The 18,439-nt window shown below is 41.0% G+C and overlaps 2 protein-coding genes across 3 annotated transcripts in view; both read right to left on the minus strand.

Moving 5' to 3' along the window:
* Positions 1-34: 34 nt before the first annotated feature.
* On the minus strand, positions 35-4,678 carry tlr7 (toll-like receptor 7). Its single transcript, XM_026910510.3, has 2 exons — positions 4,194-4,678; positions 35-3,970 (listed from the first exon to the last, which is right to left on the minus strand). Exons 1-2 carry the CDS (start codon positions 4,212-4,214, stop codon positions 794-796), a joined length of 3,198 nt encoding a protein of 1,065 aa, XP_026766311.3. The 5' UTR covers positions 4,215-4,678; the 3' UTR covers positions 35-793.
* Positions 4,679-4,859: 181 nt separating this feature from the next.
* frmpd4 (FERM and PDZ domain containing 4) overlaps positions 4,860-18,439 on the minus strand; it is a 28,148-nt gene continuing 14,568 nt past the window's right edge. For both annotated transcript variants that reach the window (XM_026910507.3, XM_053233826.1), the window contains exons 11-17: positions 16,024-16,150; positions 15,521-15,610; positions 15,031-15,213; positions 12,157-12,277; positions 11,118-12,053; positions 9,015-10,154; positions 4,860-6,635 (exon numbers count right to left, since the gene is read on the minus strand). In XM_026910507.3, coding sequence (XP_026766308.3) covers positions 6,631-6,635; positions 9,015-10,154; positions 11,118-12,053; positions 12,157-12,277; positions 15,031-15,213; positions 15,521-15,610; positions 16,024-16,150 — 2,602 coding nt within the window. In that variant the 3' untranslated portion in view covers positions 4,860-6,630. The remainder of the gene's footprint in view (positions 6,636-9,014; positions 10,155-11,117; positions 12,054-12,156; positions 12,278-15,030; positions 15,214-15,520; positions 15,611-16,023; positions 16,151-18,439) is intronic.

Consider the following 18,439-nt stretch of genomic DNA (forward strand, 5'->3'; position numbering starts at 1 on the left):
TGCAGATATTTCTACATCTGGGGGGTTTTCAGTGTTTAAGAAAAATGGATGTATAAATGAGATAAATGTAAGTTCCCTTGGATAAGGGTGTGTGCCAAGTGAATGGATATTTGGAGCATGATACAGATAATGTTAGTGCGTTACACTCCAACAACACACTAATGCACACAATACTGTTTATCTTATTGAATAATCTGTGTCGTTTGTATTGTAGCATTTTACGATTATTTAACATGACTCGAAACAAGTTTAAAATAGCAGATTTTATTTTTCATACAAGACAAAAAAAAATGACTAATTAATACACATGTTGAAGCACAACACAAAACAAATGAACAATGCAATGTAATTTAAACGATGTTTGTATCACAGCAGCGTTGAATTCTGGTCAGAAGGCGTTGATCAGCAGCTCAGTAGTGCAGCTGCACATCGCAGGTTTATATTAATGTGCTTGTTATCGTTTCTATAGTAACAGATCACACACAGGTGTATGTTGACATAAAGAGATAAAAAAAAAAAAAACGTGTAATTGTTGATTCCATAACATTAAAAGTATAGTTTGAAAAAAATCATGACGTGTTATACTTTAATTCTTTAATATATAAAAAATTTGTTTTCCTTTTTATAAAAAAAAAACGCTTTGGTATAGGAAGAAGAAAACACTTCGGGACATGTTTGTATAGGAAAATAATCAACTTCGAGGTGGTAAAACATTTGGAGACCATTTAAAATAAAAAAAAAAAAAAAACAGGACACACTGCATATACTGTATGTAAAAATCCCATCATGACTGTTACAGGGTTTCCTGGAAGAGCTTGTTGTAGTGCTGCTGGCTTTCAGTGGCCATGACGCTCCTGAGACAAAACCAGAAATACTGCTGCGCTTGAGGATTCCTTGGCCATTCCAGCACGGATCTTTTGTACAGCCTCTTCCTGAGCCTCAGGTACTTGGAGTGACTGGATGAAAATCTCTCCAGGAAAATCAGAATGATGACGTCGTCCTTCTCATCCATGAGCCGCTGGTGTGCCAGGTAGAACGCGGTCTTGAAGTGGCCACTCCGGATAAAGTGAGTGGTCAGGAGGAATATGGTGCGCTTGCTAAGCTGAATGCTTTGAGAAAGGTTCTCAATGAGGGGACAACCCGGAACCCAGTCACGTTCTTCCAAGCAAAGGTGGAGCCTTGGTTCACCACGGTCTTCCAGCTGAACACGGAGCTCCTGCAACACCCAGTCGCTCACCGCCGTGTCAGTTTTATCGTAGACTACAAAGGCGTCGTATGCCGTGCTTTCCGAGAGAAGGCGACGGTAGCCCTTGATTTTGGCGAGGCAGAAGTGGTAGATGTACCACACATCCCAGAGAAAGAGATGGCTGGAGATGGACAGGATGAGGACACTCAGGATCACAGAAGTGGTCAGGATACTGAGAATTATGGACAGAGAGTTATGCTGGCAGGCTTGGAGGTTGAGAGAAATCACACTCTGGCCTCGCTGCGTGCCAGGGGAAGCACAGGTGACGTCAGTGGCTAGTCGGGGAATGTACACAGACGTGCGATTGATCCATCGGACGAACCACGTGGCGTTGCACGAGCACACAAACCGGTTGTTGTTTAAGAACAGAACCTCCAGCTTGTCTATGACGTTTTCAGGGAAGCTTGACTCTTCAATGTACTTGATTTGATTATAACTCAGATCCAGCCTTGTCAGGCTAAACGCATCTTGGAGGAACTCTGGGCTCAGCCTCAAGATTTGATTCTTGCGCAAAACCAGCGTCGCAATAGATTTCGAACAGTTGGAAAGCTTTGGAGGCACGATTGTTAAGTGATTACCACTAAGGTCTAAGAGCTCCAGGTTTGGTAGAAACCTAAGACCGTCCCAGTAGAACGATTTCAATATGTTGTTTGTAATGTGGAATTCTGTGAGTGTTTCCGGAAGGCTTTGAAAAACCTGCTTGGGAATGAAGTTAAGGTTGTTGTGAGAGATGTCGAGGGATTTTAAGACCATTAATTTTCTAAAATAGCTGTGATATCTCGTATCACCATCTCGCCATAATAGATCAAGGCGGTTGCCTTTAAATTCCAAATATTCCAGAGATAAACTCTGCATCTCCATGTTGGTGGATGTGGATATTTGATTGTGGTTCATTATTAACTTGGTCAGTTTGTGGAGATTTTTGGTAAAATTTAGCATGTGAGTCAAGCCCTCTGCTTCAAAGTAATAATTGTTGTGACTGATGTCCAACACGACTAAATTGCTCAGTTCCTTGAACGCTGAGGAGAACATCAAATCAAGACGATTGTGGGAGAAGTCGAGGTATTTCAGATTTTTAAGATAAATAAATTCAGTACCATTTAAAGCTTGGCTCATGGCATTTCCTGATAGATTGAGACACCGGAGCTCACCGAGATTCAAGAATCTTGAATGTAAAAAAAAAATGTTGTTTCTGCTGAGATCCAGGGTTTTTCCAAAGGAGCTACACTGTGTGTTGAAAGGACTCAGAGTTCCAAGTTCTTTATCTTTACTTTTGCAGCTTCGCGCATATTCATCATATCTGAAATAGTGAATCTCTCTCACTTCTCCACTGCGGTACTGAGCGCCTCGTGACATTGGGGAAGTGTCGTCCTGCTTGGGAAAGCCACGTGCCATTGCCAGTGCAGCTGCATGCTCAGCCTCTGAAGGCGATGAGATTTTGTTGTCCGATAAATTGATGATGCGGAAATTTTTCAGCCCTTTGAGGATGCTTAGGTTAGTTAACTTGATGAAGTTTGTCCCGAGGTCAATCATTTCGAGATTCTCCAAAAAAGTCAGAGGTTGAATATCTTGTTGTTTGAGTTCTTGGAACACAAAGCCTCTGATTCTCAGGATCCTGAGAGACTTCAGAGAGGAGAAAGACTGAGACAGGTTTAGTGATGAAGGATACCTCTGGAGCTCATAATTAAAAGAGAGATCTAGTTCTTCTAGGAAAGGCAGTGAATGAGGAAAGGAAGTGTGTGTTATGTCTTTTGCTAAAAAGTTGCTGGAGAGGTCTAACACTTGAAGTTCTTTGCAGCCTTGAAACCATTGTGATTGCACAGTAGTGAGAGAGTTGCTGTGAAGCCGCAGAATTTTAAGTTTGGTCAAATTGAGGAAGGAGTGTTCATGAATCTGAAGAGGAGCATCGTTAGCACAAGGAACGCACGGGAAAGGCGCGTTATAACAGCGGGGACAGTTTCCACTCAAATCCAGGATCTCTAACTCGGTCAAGTTGTGAAAATCCTCCGCTACTACCTTCTGTATGTTATTGTTGTATAAGTAGAGCTCCCTGAGACTCGACGGTAGTTTGTGAGGCACATAAGACAAATTGTTTGACTTAAGCGACAGCAAAGTCAATTTGTCAAGCTGCAAAAAAGCGTCCTCCTCAACATAATAAGATCTATTGCATGGGTTTCGGAAGTAACAGTTCTGGCCAAGGTACAGGATCTCGATGTTGGTAAGCTCCGTGAGATTTTCCTTCAGAATTGAAGAAATGCTGTTGACCTCAAGGCTGAGGAGCACGACGTTCGGAGGAAGTCCTTTAGGGATGCTGAAGAGCTGATTTCCGTCCAGGTAAAGCGACTTGAGAGTCTTAAGTTGCCAGAAGCTTCCATTATCGATTTGCACACTTTTTGTGCACACGTGGTCTTTCGGGCCGATCTTGATGGGCACGCAGTTGCAGCGCATGTCGATCTCGGTGATGTTGCTCAGGCCGAGGAAAGAGGTGCCGTTGATGTGAGGAATGTGGTTGATGGTAAGCGTCAGGTTGGTGGTATTGGACGGAATTCCTGGAGGAATCGACGTTAATCCTCTGCTGGTGCAGTCCACTTTCACTTCGCTGTCATTGCTAAGCCTTGACACGTCACATTGCAGACTTTTGGGGTACCATTCGGTTTCCGAGCAAGCAGATGGACAGAAAAGGAGAAGGATGGCTATTTTAAGGACGATGATCCTTCTTGCCATCTACGAGGAACAATATGTGTATTAATGCTTGCGTAATAACAAGCTGTGAAAATGAACCAACATCCTCCATAGAAATTAATACAACTGGAACATACAGTAAATTAGGACACTTTAAATGTACTAACATTCGAAAATTAAACTTACTGACAGATTTGAAAAAAAATATACATAAGTATAAATATAAATCTAAATATGATAAGGATAATAAGAATTAAGAACTCACCTTTTTATTGGGCTCTGGCATCACAGCCTGCCGATCCGTCTACGGTTTTTAAACTCTGCTGCTTGACTCTGGAGACGAATTTCTGAGCACATGTTAAACATTTGTTTTTTTTTTTTTTTCTTTGACCATGAAAACACAAAACCATAAAGGCAAGTGAGAGTGGTTATATTTAACTCGGGTAACTTCCTCATTATTGAACTACCTACACGCAGGTTCAACCCTGATACAAAAAAAAAATAAAACACAAATATAACTGTCTGGTATGAAAAACAAGACGAACATGAAAAAGAAATAATATTGCAAATAATAATTCATTAATTATTCTGAGTTTGTTTATAAAATCTTAAATCGGTTCCACATTTAACAGACACATTTCATTTAATTGAAATTTTAAGAATAAATTCTGGCAAATTTTAAAAAAAAAAGAGTAGTCATTTGCACGGTTTCCGCATAAATGAAAGCAAAACCACACGAGAGGGGAAATTCTTCTTCAGCATTTCCCTAGAGTCACTCGGGACTCTCTTTTTTGACGCTTCACACACCCCTTTTAGTGCTAAGCACACACTGATGTTTCACTGTATTCACTAAAAAAACAAGTACTTAACAAAGCCGACTTGTTGAGTGTGACCTCAAATAACGACACCAGATGATAATAACTCGAAATATTTAATACGCTTGATAATGCAAATAAACCACATTTGACTTATGTAAGGAATTCAGAAATATGCAAAAGTTTTTTTTGTTTTTTTTTTTCATTCTACGACTGAAGCATTTGTACATAATTAACCAAGCAAATAAGCTGCAAGTGTGCTGTTTCTGAACATTCAGAACACATCATATTTTTAATATCATCACTGGAACATAGGCATAACCCAAGGTTTAAGAATTATAGATTTCCTGTTTTAAAAATTCTATGTATTATATAATTTATTTTCTTTACAGATTACATAAAATATACACAAGGCATGGATTTTATCAAAGCACGCTGGCCAAATTAAATGGATTTCACCGACCACCACGTGATGATGTCAGTGATGATCACGGGTCAAATTATGGCTTTGAAGGAGCTGAAAGTCAGCGGCGTCCTTTTCTTTTTTTTTTTTTCCAGAATGAGATCAAAATGGCTGCAAATCCCACGCGGAAATGTCAAAGGTGTCGTAAAAGGAGCTGCTTTGGTCGTCAGTCTGGGATGTTAGAGCAAGTGGAGGAGGGAGGGTCATCATTTTCAGGTTTCTTGTGCTGAAAGTTTTCCTTTCCTGACTGACTTCATTACTTCAGAACTGCGCAGTAGTAACTTTTTAGTCAGAAACAAGTGCTAATTAGTATCAGATGCTGGAAATCACACAGAAGCCCACTTTTCCTATGAGTTGGAGAGATTATTTCCCTTTCTGAATCCCAGCTTTTGTAGAAGAATTCTTTGGTCGTGAATTGAGTTTGGCAGTCGTAGAATGTGACGCGTTCACCGACAGTCACTGCGACCAATGACAGCCAAAGACAAAGTTCTGGCAGTGTTAGAATTTCACCTGCCAGTTTCCACCCACTAGCCAGCTCTCTCCTATCATCCAGGGAGAGTGAAGGCTAACACGTGCTCCCTCTGAGACACGTGAAGCCAGCCAGCTGCAACTTTTTGAACTGCTGCATCACAAGCTTTCATCCAAGGAGGAAAGCGCTATCCGCCCCCTTCCACATACCTGAACTCACAGATTCCCATGATTCGCTAGCTGTCACACTCTGAGATTTTTTTAAAAACTTTCTCACAAAGACACAACTTTGTTGACGGTTGTCTTTGGTCGCAATGGCACTAAATCAGCTGTTGGTGATATTAAGACCTCAACTCGCGACCAAAGAATTCTTTTACGATTGTTTGTGGACTGAAAAATCGCACAATGTAAAGCCAGCCAGCAAGTTATAACACACCATGACCTGATCAACTTCATCTCCATTTCTTACTATAAAATACCAGTACAGCTTTCAGAAAGGGACGGGCAAGTTCATAATAATTGTCAGTAGGTACGTCGTACTTTCTAAATCACGCCTGATTATTCACCACGTTTCTACCAGGTAAATCATGGCATGTCTTGGCCTGACGAATTTCATCTTCCATCACAAAAATGCAAATGACCAGCTGGGGTTTTCTTAAACGAGAGCTGTCCAGAATTGCACACACTTTTGGTTCTTTTAAAGTTCCAACAAAGCTCCCTGAGCCAAAATAGTTTCCATGAAAAAAACTGTTGCCAACGCTTTCCACGGAAGTTGAAGGGAAATTCCATCTCCGCCTTCCTGAGGCAACCAGAGAGTCAGTCCAAGAAGGGGAAGATCTCTACAGACCTCTGGTTTTGGCACGTAAGAGTCTGTGCCATGCATGAATGGCCAGGACTGGTGTAGATGAGGTGCACTTAAATGAAAAGCCTTATGTTTCAGCGCCATCGTCAGCACACTACACTGTGGTGGGAGAAAAAAGAGACAGAGGAAATGTGTTAGGAAGAGATGACATCTAGTTCCATTTTATTCTTTAAATAGAGAGAAAATGAGAAACACAGATGGATGTCATCTAGAATTAAATGCGCTTAAAAGAACTTTATAATTAAAAAACGTGTACAACAGTATGAACAAAATTTGAATATGAACAATATTACATTTTTTTCATTGTTGATAGCAACTGGCATTTCACCTCAAATTAGCACAGATGCAATTAGCATTTGCCTTTCTGTTTCTACTTCATCATCATTATATTTATTAATTTAAAAATACATCTCACATACATATCAAGCAAGTGAACAATAAATAAATAAATAAGGTATTTGTACTGCTTTGCTCCGCATAATCTAATCCTAATAATAAACAGATCTTAAAATGTGTTATTTAACAACGAAGTTTTCTGTAAGGAGATGTTTATACAAAGTCACTTTGTAACAGTCAAAGGTAAAACTCTTCTTCTTTCCACCACAGGAAAGTCTTCAGGTGGGAGGAGTTTTTGTCTTAATAACTTCGAGAAAAAAGAGAGGCTGGTAACTTCATCCTAATTCGTTGATTCTTAGTCTACGCTAACTTTCGATCTGTCTGCTGTACATACTACTGTACATCATGATGCTATCTTCACAATACACTACAGTATTTGCTCACCTGTACTGGATATATGTAAATATTTTTTTGGCTTCTTTGTACTTATAGTTATACAGCAACCTCCAATAATATTGGAACAGCAAGGCCAATTCTATTGTTTTTGCTATACACAGAGGACATTTGGATTTGGAGATCAAAAGATGAATATGAGATAATAGATCAGAACTTCAGCTTTCATTTCCTGATATTTTACATCTAGATGTGTTAAACAACTTGGAACATGGCACCTTTTGTTTGAACCGACCCATTTTTCAAGTGATCAAAAATATTGGAACATATGACTCACAGGTGTTTCTTGTTGCCCAGGTGTTCCCTGTTAGATTGTTCATTTAAACAATTAATAGCTCTGAATGTCTACTCTTGCTTTGAGCACTGAGTTTCACCTGTGAACACTGCACTTGTTAAAAAGTATAAACCAACAAGAAGACCAGAGAGCTGGCTATGGGAGAAAAGCAAGCCATTTTGAAACTGAGAAGAGAAGGAAATTGGTCAGAGCAATTGCACAAGCATTGGGCATAGATAATATAACATATTGGAATGTCCTGAAAAAGAAAGAAACCACTGGTGTGCTAACAGGCAGTACGCAGTAAAAATCAGAAGGCCAGATTGGAATTCACAAAGAAATATAGAGATAAGTCACAAAGGTTCTGTAACCAAGATTAACCTCTATCAAAAGTGATGGAAAGGCCAAAGTGTGGAGAAAGAAAGGATCCGCTCATGATCCAAAACATACAAACTCATCAATCAAGCATGGTGGAGGCAGTGTCATGGCTTGGGCTTGCATGTCTGCTTCTGGAACACAATAATCTTTATTTATGATGTACGAGAATGAAGTCTACAGTGCCTCCCGAATGGCACAACCAAAAAGTGTTCACGACTTTGAAGCCCAGTGATGCCGCAACCATCCGTGGCTGGGAGCCGAAGAGAGCAAAATTGGCCATGGTTTCAGGGAGGGAGGGGTGGCATACTCTCTCTCCCCTATCAACCACAGAGAATCTAGCCAATCATGCATCACAAAAGAAGAATGCAACAGTTTGGTGATGTCAGTTGGTCACTGACTTGATGCAGTTATTGCAAGCAAGGGATATGCAACCATATATTAAGTGTTATTTACTTTAAGACTATCTGTTCCAATACTTTTGCTTACCAAAAAGTGGCTGGTCTGCCACAAAAGGTACCATATTCTAAGTAACAAAACACAAACAAAAGAATTGGCCTTGCTGTTCCAATACTTTCGGAGAGGACTGTAGATATCAGACATAGCACGTAAATACCGGACAGTTACACCCTCTATAGTTGCCTGGACACTGTAGGGGTGCCATTTCTTTCTTGCAATTGTGCCTTTTTCTGCCATTTTTAATTTAGCTGGGGAGAAAGGGAAGATATTGTAGCGTTCATCTGTTTTTGTTTGGAATAGGGAAGGCACTTTTAAAAATCACAGTTAGTGATCTTTTGTTTATTATTGTGTGGTTACTTGCCCCGAGGTTAATTCTCCAACAGCAAGATCCTTTTCTAGATTTTTCAATAGATTTTGCATCAAAATGACAAAATCTGGTGTCTGGTCTCTTTACGTATTATTATTCCTCGCTTCCCATTGACACAACACGCCTGATGTTAATGTTGCTTAGAGTAAAGATTTTAACAGTTAATTTTACAATTTAGTTTTAAGAAGTGGAGCCAAGATTCTATAGAAAATACCTGTAGTTTCTCTAATCTTGGCCATCCTTTGGCATCCATCGCGTCCCAAGCTGGACTCTGTACCAGGCGTTGTATGGTGCTTTCGTAAAAATGCGGCATCTAAAGTCTGATGGACGAGTTTGCGATGTGGACTTTGACTGTATCCTTTTTCTTCTGCATTTGGGTATCCGAGGCCTTTCAAAGAAGATTCATTGATCAGGTGGATGTTCTCGGCAGTGCAGAGTGGTGAATCCATGGGCGTCACGCAGCTGCTGCTTCCTGTACTGCATCCCGCATCGATGGATGAGCACTGCGAGCTCTGCAGGGAATGAATTCCTTCGCTCTGGAGCGAGGACATCCTCTTCGGCAAGTGGTAATCGTACAACCGCGTCACTTCCTTCTCAGATGACAGTACCTTACTTGATGACAGTACCTTACTTTGCTGTTCGTGTGTGGCTTGCTCGATTAAGTAAGCATCTTCTGCAGCTGAGCGAGTGTTCAGGTCCATCAGAGATCCTCTGAGACTACTTGGAGCTATGGTGTTAGAGCTGCCACACTTTGGTGTCTTAGAGTAAATGTGCTCCTCTGCTTTGCAGTTCGGGATCTGTTGTGATCGTACGTTCTTGTCCTGAAATGGAAAAGGCGTCCTTTGCAGGTCAAACCCTGTGTGAAGAGGTTCTCTTGAATTGACATTGTTGTATCTCCCAACAACATCCTCTACATTAGAGCCAACTGTCTTTATTTGCGATGATTCATTTTTGCTAGCAACTCCCAATCTGCAGTCTCCCTCATCGACTTTTCCTTGTCTCTTGCCCATCATGGCATCCATGTGCATTTTGTTGAAGTAATCAGACAGCGATTTGGTCTCCATTGTTTCAGGCTCCATCTCCAAGTGGTCTGAATGGAGGGCCTGACGTGAAGCTACAGCTGTGGACTTCAGTTCTTCCTCCTGGTTTCTAGACATGGCCCTCAAACGAAACTCTGTTTTCTCTGCGTCCAGCGTCTGATACCCTTCAGCAGTGGCCACAAACATTTTCAGTGGATTGTCTGAGAGTTTCTGAGCTGCTGCTAGCTCTGAGCTCTCTGTCATTTCGGAGGAATTCGTCTCATTTCCAGAATCCGAAGCAGACTCAGGACTATAGGATCGAGATATTTCTACACCTGTGTGTCACAGAAAGACAAATGTTTTAGCCAACATTTGACATTTTAATGGTATGATAATCTAAAAACATCACGGTTTCACGGTATCACTTATCATTAAGTGACGATTTAAAAACACACAGGCATGTGGAAAACCATGCATTTATAATATAACACTGGAATTATCTTAATAATAATTTATAGTATGTTTATTTATCCCATATTTTCCAAATTTTAAGCATTTTTTTTGTTGGTAGAGTATCTCAAGGCCAAATTTCTAATCTTCTTTTATACCCCTGTCTATGACATAAACAAAAAGCAAGTAAGCAGAAAGAGTTCATCCTTTACCAAGTTTAAAATTGTTTGTGTAGGCACTAGCCACTTTGCTACTAATATACAAAGCTCTTCACTTTGCTTTTCGTGACACAAAATATGGCTGTAGTGTAACATGTACTAGCAGTGTAACGTAAAACATTTGGTTTGTTTGACCTTAGTCAGCTAGATAGCTAGCAAATGTCTTATGAGAAAAAAAACAATACCTACCTTCATGTTTATCGAACACATACAGTACATACTTTTAGTAAAACAGAGAATAAAAGGTATTTAAATAAAGTCGAAGGATCATCATTAGATTCAACATTGTGACTGACCGTGAAACCGTGACATCATAACAAGCCTTCATACCATATGAGTCATTTTGCACATATTTTAAATCTTTTATTTGTACAAAAAGAAATGACAAAGACAATGAAACCAACAAATGTGTTTACAACATTAACAATGGAAAAAAAAAAAAGATTCAGGAAAAAGAAAGCAATATCTCAAAAAAAAAAAAAAAACACTGAGTTCACTTATATGTATAATGAAAATAAATATATGAAACAATATGGAAATATAGGTGGGGAATGGAGTGTACGTTTTAAAAACAAAAATCAATGGCTGGAAGACTTCATCAATGAATGAACGTTACGATAGAGTAAGAACCTGAATTATTGTCCAATTGTGGGTGGGACTGATCTTCGGAGGCTGCCAAAGCTTCTAGCGCTTGCAAAGTGGAAACGACAGCATCATCCAACACTTCGTCTGTCCCTCTGTCCACGTTCATCGGAACAGAGTCAATTAGTGACACCGGGATGTCCAAGTTTCTTTTCTCCCTCGCTGGTTCTCCTTGGTGCTCATCTTCATCTGAGCTGTCCCTGAATCCGGGTGGTGGAGCGGCTATGGCCAAGTTTAGCGACTGCAAAAGCACATCGTTGTCTTCTACATCGTTTCCCTCTGGTGGCGGTGGAAGAGAAGTCAGGTCGATGATATCGTCGCTAGATTCCGACAGGGAAAGCAGTGACAGAGCTCTTTCTCGAGAATCCGCCATCGCCATCATTGACATGTCATCCTCACAACTAATGTCGTCTTCGTCCTCGGCATCATCGGTGGTTTCGGCGTAGCAGATATCATGCAGGAGCGGCTCCTCGATTCCCTCAGTGGTACCAAAGATTTTACCGTCGCCGTAGACCATGTGATTCCCATACTGGAAGCCATCCATATCCAAACAAGAATCCAAGGGTTTATAGTCATCCTGATGCAGATAAAGTGGCCGTTGATCATCCAAAACCTCTGGAATGTCCTCCATCAACCTTTGGTAACCCAAATGCTGGGGATTCACGCTATCCAACGGAGCATCTCCGAATATAAAAGACACCTTGGCGCTCTTGGGTGAATCGTCAGACTTGAAAAAGGGCTGCGTGTGGGCATGGGTTTGCATACAGGTGCCCCTGCTTGCCCGATGCGCTTGGTGGAGCTCAGTGATATACATGGGGGTGGAGTCTGGGTCAGAGAGCCTACCACTGTGGTCCTCGCACCCAGTACAGGAGCCATAGTTCCACTCAATCGCTTGAAAATTGTGCTTTTCCCGGGAATCATGGCCTAACAAAAGAGAGGTGGGGACAGCAGTCAAATCCAGAAAAGACAGCGACAAATAGTAAAGCATGTTTCAAGTTTTTAAACATCCCTATGAATCCACCCTTACCAGACGTGCTGTTGGCCATGTTAAAGATGGAGCGCCGTGAATCCACTAACAGTCTGTAGTAACCCGCAGTAAGGCATGCCAGATTCATTGCATCACTGGACTCCATTATTAGCGTGATGGGCTGAGAAAACAACAACATCTAAATGTAGTTCGAAAGCAGAATAAATGAACAACACCAGTAGAAATATTTGGCAAAAAAAAAAACATGAATCCATCCATCACACACACAACAGCACATGGAGCACCACCTTGATATTCATCTTCTATACATCCATTTCTAATATGTCAATGCACCACACAATTGCACCAATCTCCCCTTGCTAACACAAATAAAAACCTCGTATATTCATGCAACTCCAGTCCAGCATGTGGAACTCCACCATGACTTTCATCTTGCCCATCCATCCATCCATCCATCCATCCATCCAAACATCCTCATTGATCAATCATTCCATCCACCCCATCTATCTAGCTAAACACCCCCATTCATTCCACCACAAGTCCAGATATCACAAGCCCCATCTCTCAATTCATTCATCTACCATACCTTCACGTCCATCAGATGAAACCCCTACCTCTTCTTCTCAGTAAACAGATTATCAAATCTTCACAGCACATGACCCTCAGAACCTTATCAAACCATCCCAATCTATCCATCCTTCCTACTGTACTCTGTGCTATCCATTCATCCAAACACCTCCCCATCTATCATCCATCCTTCATAACTTCACACCCATGACCTTTTCAAAGCATTCCAATCCATCCATCCATCCATCCATCCATCCTGCTGTACTCTGTGCCATCCATCCCTCCATCAATCCACCCATCCTTCCAAACACCTTCCTATCCATTTATCCATCCATTAATCCACTGTTTTTCAACTGGTGGGTCTTGGGCTCTTTATGATTGGGATGCAGACTGCTGGGAAGAAAAAAAATTGCTAAATGCAAATGATAAGACATAAGAAAACAGAAAACCGTGGAAAAGTATGACAATAAAGTAAAAAAAAATTTAAAAAAACACTCCCTGTAGCTGTTGTTATAGTGAATAAGACAAATCGGTCAAATGTTGTGCATCCAATCAAATTCTGTCAATTTTGGCGCTAATTCATCAGTAAACAATTGATGCTAACATGGATAGATGAGGCGAAATTCCCTTTAAAAGGCTGGAAAGAACTATGTAAGGTAAATGAAAATAAGACCCAGATTACATAAATTATGGCTTTATGTGCACAGAAGACAAGCATGGCCTGTGCAGATCCACAGTGTGTTTTGTGCGGTGAGTTACTGGCTGTGGAAAGCCTGAAACCATCGAAAAGCAAAAGATATTTAGAATCAAAATACTCAAGCCAAGAAAAGAACGCAATGGGATCTGGACACATCTCAAAAACTTATCAAAAACGTGCGCACTGTTCAGGAGCAAACACTTCGTGCATCGTACAAACTTGGCCCACACAGTCGCAGGGGATCTTGGTTTACTCGCTGCAGAGAGCTCCAGGGACACCATACGGAGGAGAAAATGAGATATATCTGAGGACATAAAGCAGAAGACCGTAATACGCATCAAGCCAAGTCACTATGATGCACTCCAACCAGACGAATCAACAGGTGTATCTGATCATGCTCTCCTGATTTTCAGACACTTATCAAAATGAAATCACTCCCTCAGGTTTCCCATTGAGTTGCATAGGCTATGATTTCAGCTCTGTTCTTGTTAAATCTCATTGTTATGTTTATGCCTTTATTAGTTGTGCATTTTTCATATATGTAGAGTGTACAATTTGTAATTCAATATTTTGGTCAGGGTTTGTTTTATTTGCTAGGCTAGGTAAATGCATTGGATAATTATTATTATTGTTGTTATTAATAACAACATTAATATGCAAAATTAATATGTATTTCATTGTTTACTTCCATATGATAAACAACTTTAGTGTAGTGCTGATGTCCAAAATAAAATCTGGGCCCTGAAGCAAAACCAGTTGAGAACCACTGCATTAATCTATCCACACACCCCACATCCATCCATCCAAACACCTCCCAATCCATCCATCCAAACACCTTCCCATCATCCATCCATCCATCTATCTATTCACACACCCCCAATCATCTGTCCTTTCATCCATCCATCCATCCATCCAAACACCTCCCAATCCATCCATCCAAACACCTTCCCATCATCCATCCATCCATCTATCTATTCACACACCCCCAATCATCTGTCCTTTCATCCATCCATCCATCCATCCATCCAAACACATCCCAATCCATTCATCCAAACACCTCCTCATCATCCATCCATCCATGCATCCAAACACCTTCCCATCCATCCATCCATCCATCCCAACACCTCCCAATCCATCCATCCAAACACCTTCCCATTCATCCATCCAACTATCTATCCAAACACCCCCATCCATCCATCCATCCATCCATCCAAACACCTCCCAATCCATCCATCCAAACACCTCCTCATCATCCAGCCATCCATCCATCCAAACACCTCCCGATCCATCCATCCATCCCTCCAAACACCTCCTCATCATCCATCCATCCATCCATCCATCCAAATACCTTCCCATCCATCCATCACCACTTCACACCCATTAACCATTTCGTTGTACATGTGGCATGTTACAATGACAATAAAAGCCTAACCTAACCTAACCTAATTTCATGACCCTCATGACCTTATCAAAACATCCCAATCCATACATCCATCCTTCCTACTGTACTAGTCATCCATCCCTCCATCATTCCATCCAAACACAGTCCTATCCATCCATCCATCCATCCAAACATCTCCCCATCCATCCAAACATCTCCCCATCCATCCGAACATCTCCCAATCTATCCATCCATCTATCCATTTCACCTTCACGTCGAGCACGTGGAGCTCTACTCTGACGTTCCTCTCGTCCTCTGTGTACATCTCGATGCGGTTAACGTGGCTGAAGTCGGCCAGCAGGGCCACCATGTTGGTTTTGGTGTTGATGACGTGGCTAATTCCATGTCGTGGCCCAACTAGAAGTGTCACCTCTGTGTGTTTCTCTGCTTGCTAATGGCATGACATAAGCACACACACACACACACACACACACACACACACACACACTGTCTGTAGTTGTATTTCTATTGTGCTTTCTTCACAGCACTGATTTAAATAGCTTAGACTGCTAAACAATAGATGTCTCAATTATAAGCAACATATTATTAAATAATAATGCTCAAATGAATATAATACAGTTCTTTACATCTAAACCTAAGAAAGTAAGAAAGTACTGTTTGTAGTGAATAAATTCTTTTGTGTATTTTTATCTTTTATGCACAGACACACTGTGTTACGAAAGAAAAAACATACTCACCAGCAGTGTGGACTTAAACACTCTTCCTCCATACAGTCTCAGGTCAGTGAGATACTTCAGGTAGTGAACTTTGGCCTGCAGCGCCGTCAACTGCAATCAACCAATCAATCAATCAAACAGTCAATAAATCTATTCAATACACACATATACACATACAATAAAAAGAGTCTATTACTCAAAATGTATTGTCTAATTTATGGTTTGTTAAGAATCTTAAACCATATTTTTGTACAAAATTGCCCCACTTTAGGTGAAATGATGTTTAGGGGAAATAAAGTTAAAAGTGCACGCAAGTAGAGATTTTCAGCAGGTTGCTAAATTTAGGGTCAATATAAAAACATTTAAACTGGAATTTGCAATAGGAAACAATTCATTTAGGTCAACAAATGTTTACATACAATAAAAAATATCATTAATTAATTATATTATTATTACTTAGTACTGTATACAGTATATTTATTTATTTTTGGACCCCACTGTACAGGGCAAGTGTGCATGCTTACCTTTTTCCCAGGAGGCACCAGGTTCTGATTCGTTTTCAGAATGTGTGCGATGGCCTTCTTGATGTTCTTCTCTTTCATGCTGGACAAAACTGCCGGAGGAAGAAACAGAGCCAACCCCCACTCTTTTCTGCAGACAAAGAGAGAAAAGTGTTTCTGTCTATATCCTGTAGACAACTGTGTGTAGGTGTACATTTGGATTTGGATACACTGAATTACATCTATGGCCTAAGCACTTTTAACTGACCCTTTAAAAAGATTTCTTTATAATTAAGAAAAACATTAATATTGAGTAAGAGGAGTCAGAAATTGGTGTTCACAAGCTGTTGCAAGTTACCTTGCAAACCTTAGATACACACAATACAGTATGTCACATGCCATCTCAGATATGGCATAAATACAATAGAGATTTAGCTATCTAGCTAAAAGGTTGCTAACTATCTTGCTAGTATACAACTCTGAGCTTCACAAGGTAATGTGAGAAGTGAGGAATCTCAAAGTGAAGCCCTGCGCAAAAAAAATAATAAAAAATGCACTGAGAGATCATAAAGGAGCATTTACTCTTCAACAAGACCCATTGTTTTAGCTAACTAGCTAAGGTTATCCAGCTAGCGCACTACCACTGGGCTCAAAGCTGCATCAAAGGGAGTGAGAGAGAACCCTTGTCCCCTGCAACTAGAGCTTGTGTTTTAGCTTGCTAACATTAGCTATCATCATGTGCCTAACTGTTCTGAGCTCTAATTCTACATTGATTGCATACAGGATGTTCTCATAATGCTTCTGGAGGAGACTGAGGAGACAACAAGATCAGCAACAGATAATTATATCACTGGAGTAGTTCACATTTTGGCCGTAACTCAAAAAGGATACTAACAGACCACATCATATAATGGTACGCTTGTAGTGTCACCACTATTTAGGCATACTGGGTCATATCTATAATTAACAAAAGTTGCATCAATATTTATGTCGGGAAAGTTACTCATATGCAGAGGCAGGTTGTGGAGCTGCTTAAGTTAATTTTCTTATAATATCTCCAAAGGCTCCACAGGGTTTTGCAACTCCAGATTGTCCTAGATGCTATTTGAGAGTACTGGTAGGAGACGCAATAAAATGAAATTAAAAAATAACAGAACTGCAAGCAACACTCCACACTCCACACATTAGGTCCCTTAATCTGGTAGAATTGGCACAAGGAATGTCAGTGAACAACATGGGCAATCAACTGCAAGGGTTTACACCAGGAGATGAAGGACTTGTTTACTAAATTATTCTCCAAGTGCTGAGGACTGTTTGAGGTCGCATGGCAAGATGCAAATGTCAAAGAAGGTCTTGTGAGGTCAGACAAACAGGTGATGCACAACAAATTGAGGAGTCCTAAAGTGACTGGATCAGTCCCCTGATAGTTGCCCCCAAGGCGGATGGGGTGGTTCGGTTCTGTGTGGACTAAAGAAAAGGTCAACTCTATGTCTAAATATGCCAAACATTGAATAACTGCTCAAGCGACTGGGCAAACACTGGAGCTGACTAAGGGCTTACTGGCAGATTCCCCTGACTGCTGTGACCTTTTGATTTGTTCAGGGCTTCTCTCATGTTTCACTGACAAACCCTTGTGGCACGTACGCCAGTGCCTGCCTCACCACATGCAGCACCTGTCATGGAAACGGGCAGAGCTCACAGTAAACCCTGGAATTGTGCAACTGGATGGGTTAAAGTACACTATCTTGGCATCTACATGGTTCAAGGACAAGTGCGACCCCAAATTGACAAGACTACGGTAAATAAAAGCTGCAGAAAAGAGTTCCTGTGGCTGGCGGGCTGTTATCAAAGGTTTGTGCCTAACTATATAAATACCATCAGCCCCCTGACTTGGACTTTATACCATGTTGAGGCTATTCTCTGGGGCGGGGGGGGGCAATTCTGGTGCACTTTCTTGATTTTTCTCTTGTTTATTCTGAAGACCTTCATGGTGGAACACAGCCTGAGGGTTGTTTTTCCTAGGCAGTGGAGGGGGAGAGGTCACATGTGCTGTACCTACAGTCAGAAGCTGTTTTCGTACAGAAACACTGAAATGGAGTGTTTGATAATATAGTGGAGGGCGTGGAGTGGTGGTGTTTCTACCTTCTAATACCTACTGGGTCACCCCTTCACCTTTTGTTCACATACTACTCCTGTGGCTCCAAAATATAAAAGATGCCAACAGGGGTGTCACCTTTTGGTATCTGGCACCACAAATTCCCTTTCCAATTCGAGCTGGTTCTCAGGCCAGGCACACAGTGGGCTGTGAAAGTTTGCAGAGTAAATACTACCAGTAGCTAGTTATAGGCAGGATTTTGTTTCACCAGTTCTGGGTCTTTAAAAAGCTTGCAGCTGATTTCAATGGGTGCGTCATCATCAAGGTACTGGTATCTGTTACTTA

The sequence above is a fragment of the Pangasianodon hypophthalmus genome, chromosome 5, assembly GCF_027358585.1.
Source record: "Pangasianodon hypophthalmus isolate fPanHyp1 chromosome 5, fPanHyp1.pri, whole genome shotgun sequence".
In the NCBI taxonomy this organism is placed as follows: Eukaryota; Metazoa; Chordata; class Actinopteri; order Siluriformes; family Pangasiidae; genus Pangasianodon; species Pangasianodon hypophthalmus.

Excerpts from the sequence above, each read along its gene's own strand:
- tlr7 (XM_026910510.3), bottom strand. The coding sequence starts at position 4,214 with ATGCCAGAGCCCAATAAAAAG. Across the intron at positions 3,971-4,193 it reads TGCCAGAGCCCAATAAAAAG|ATGGCAAGAAGGATCATCGT; the intron begins GTGAGTTCTTAA and ends TGTTCCTCGTAG.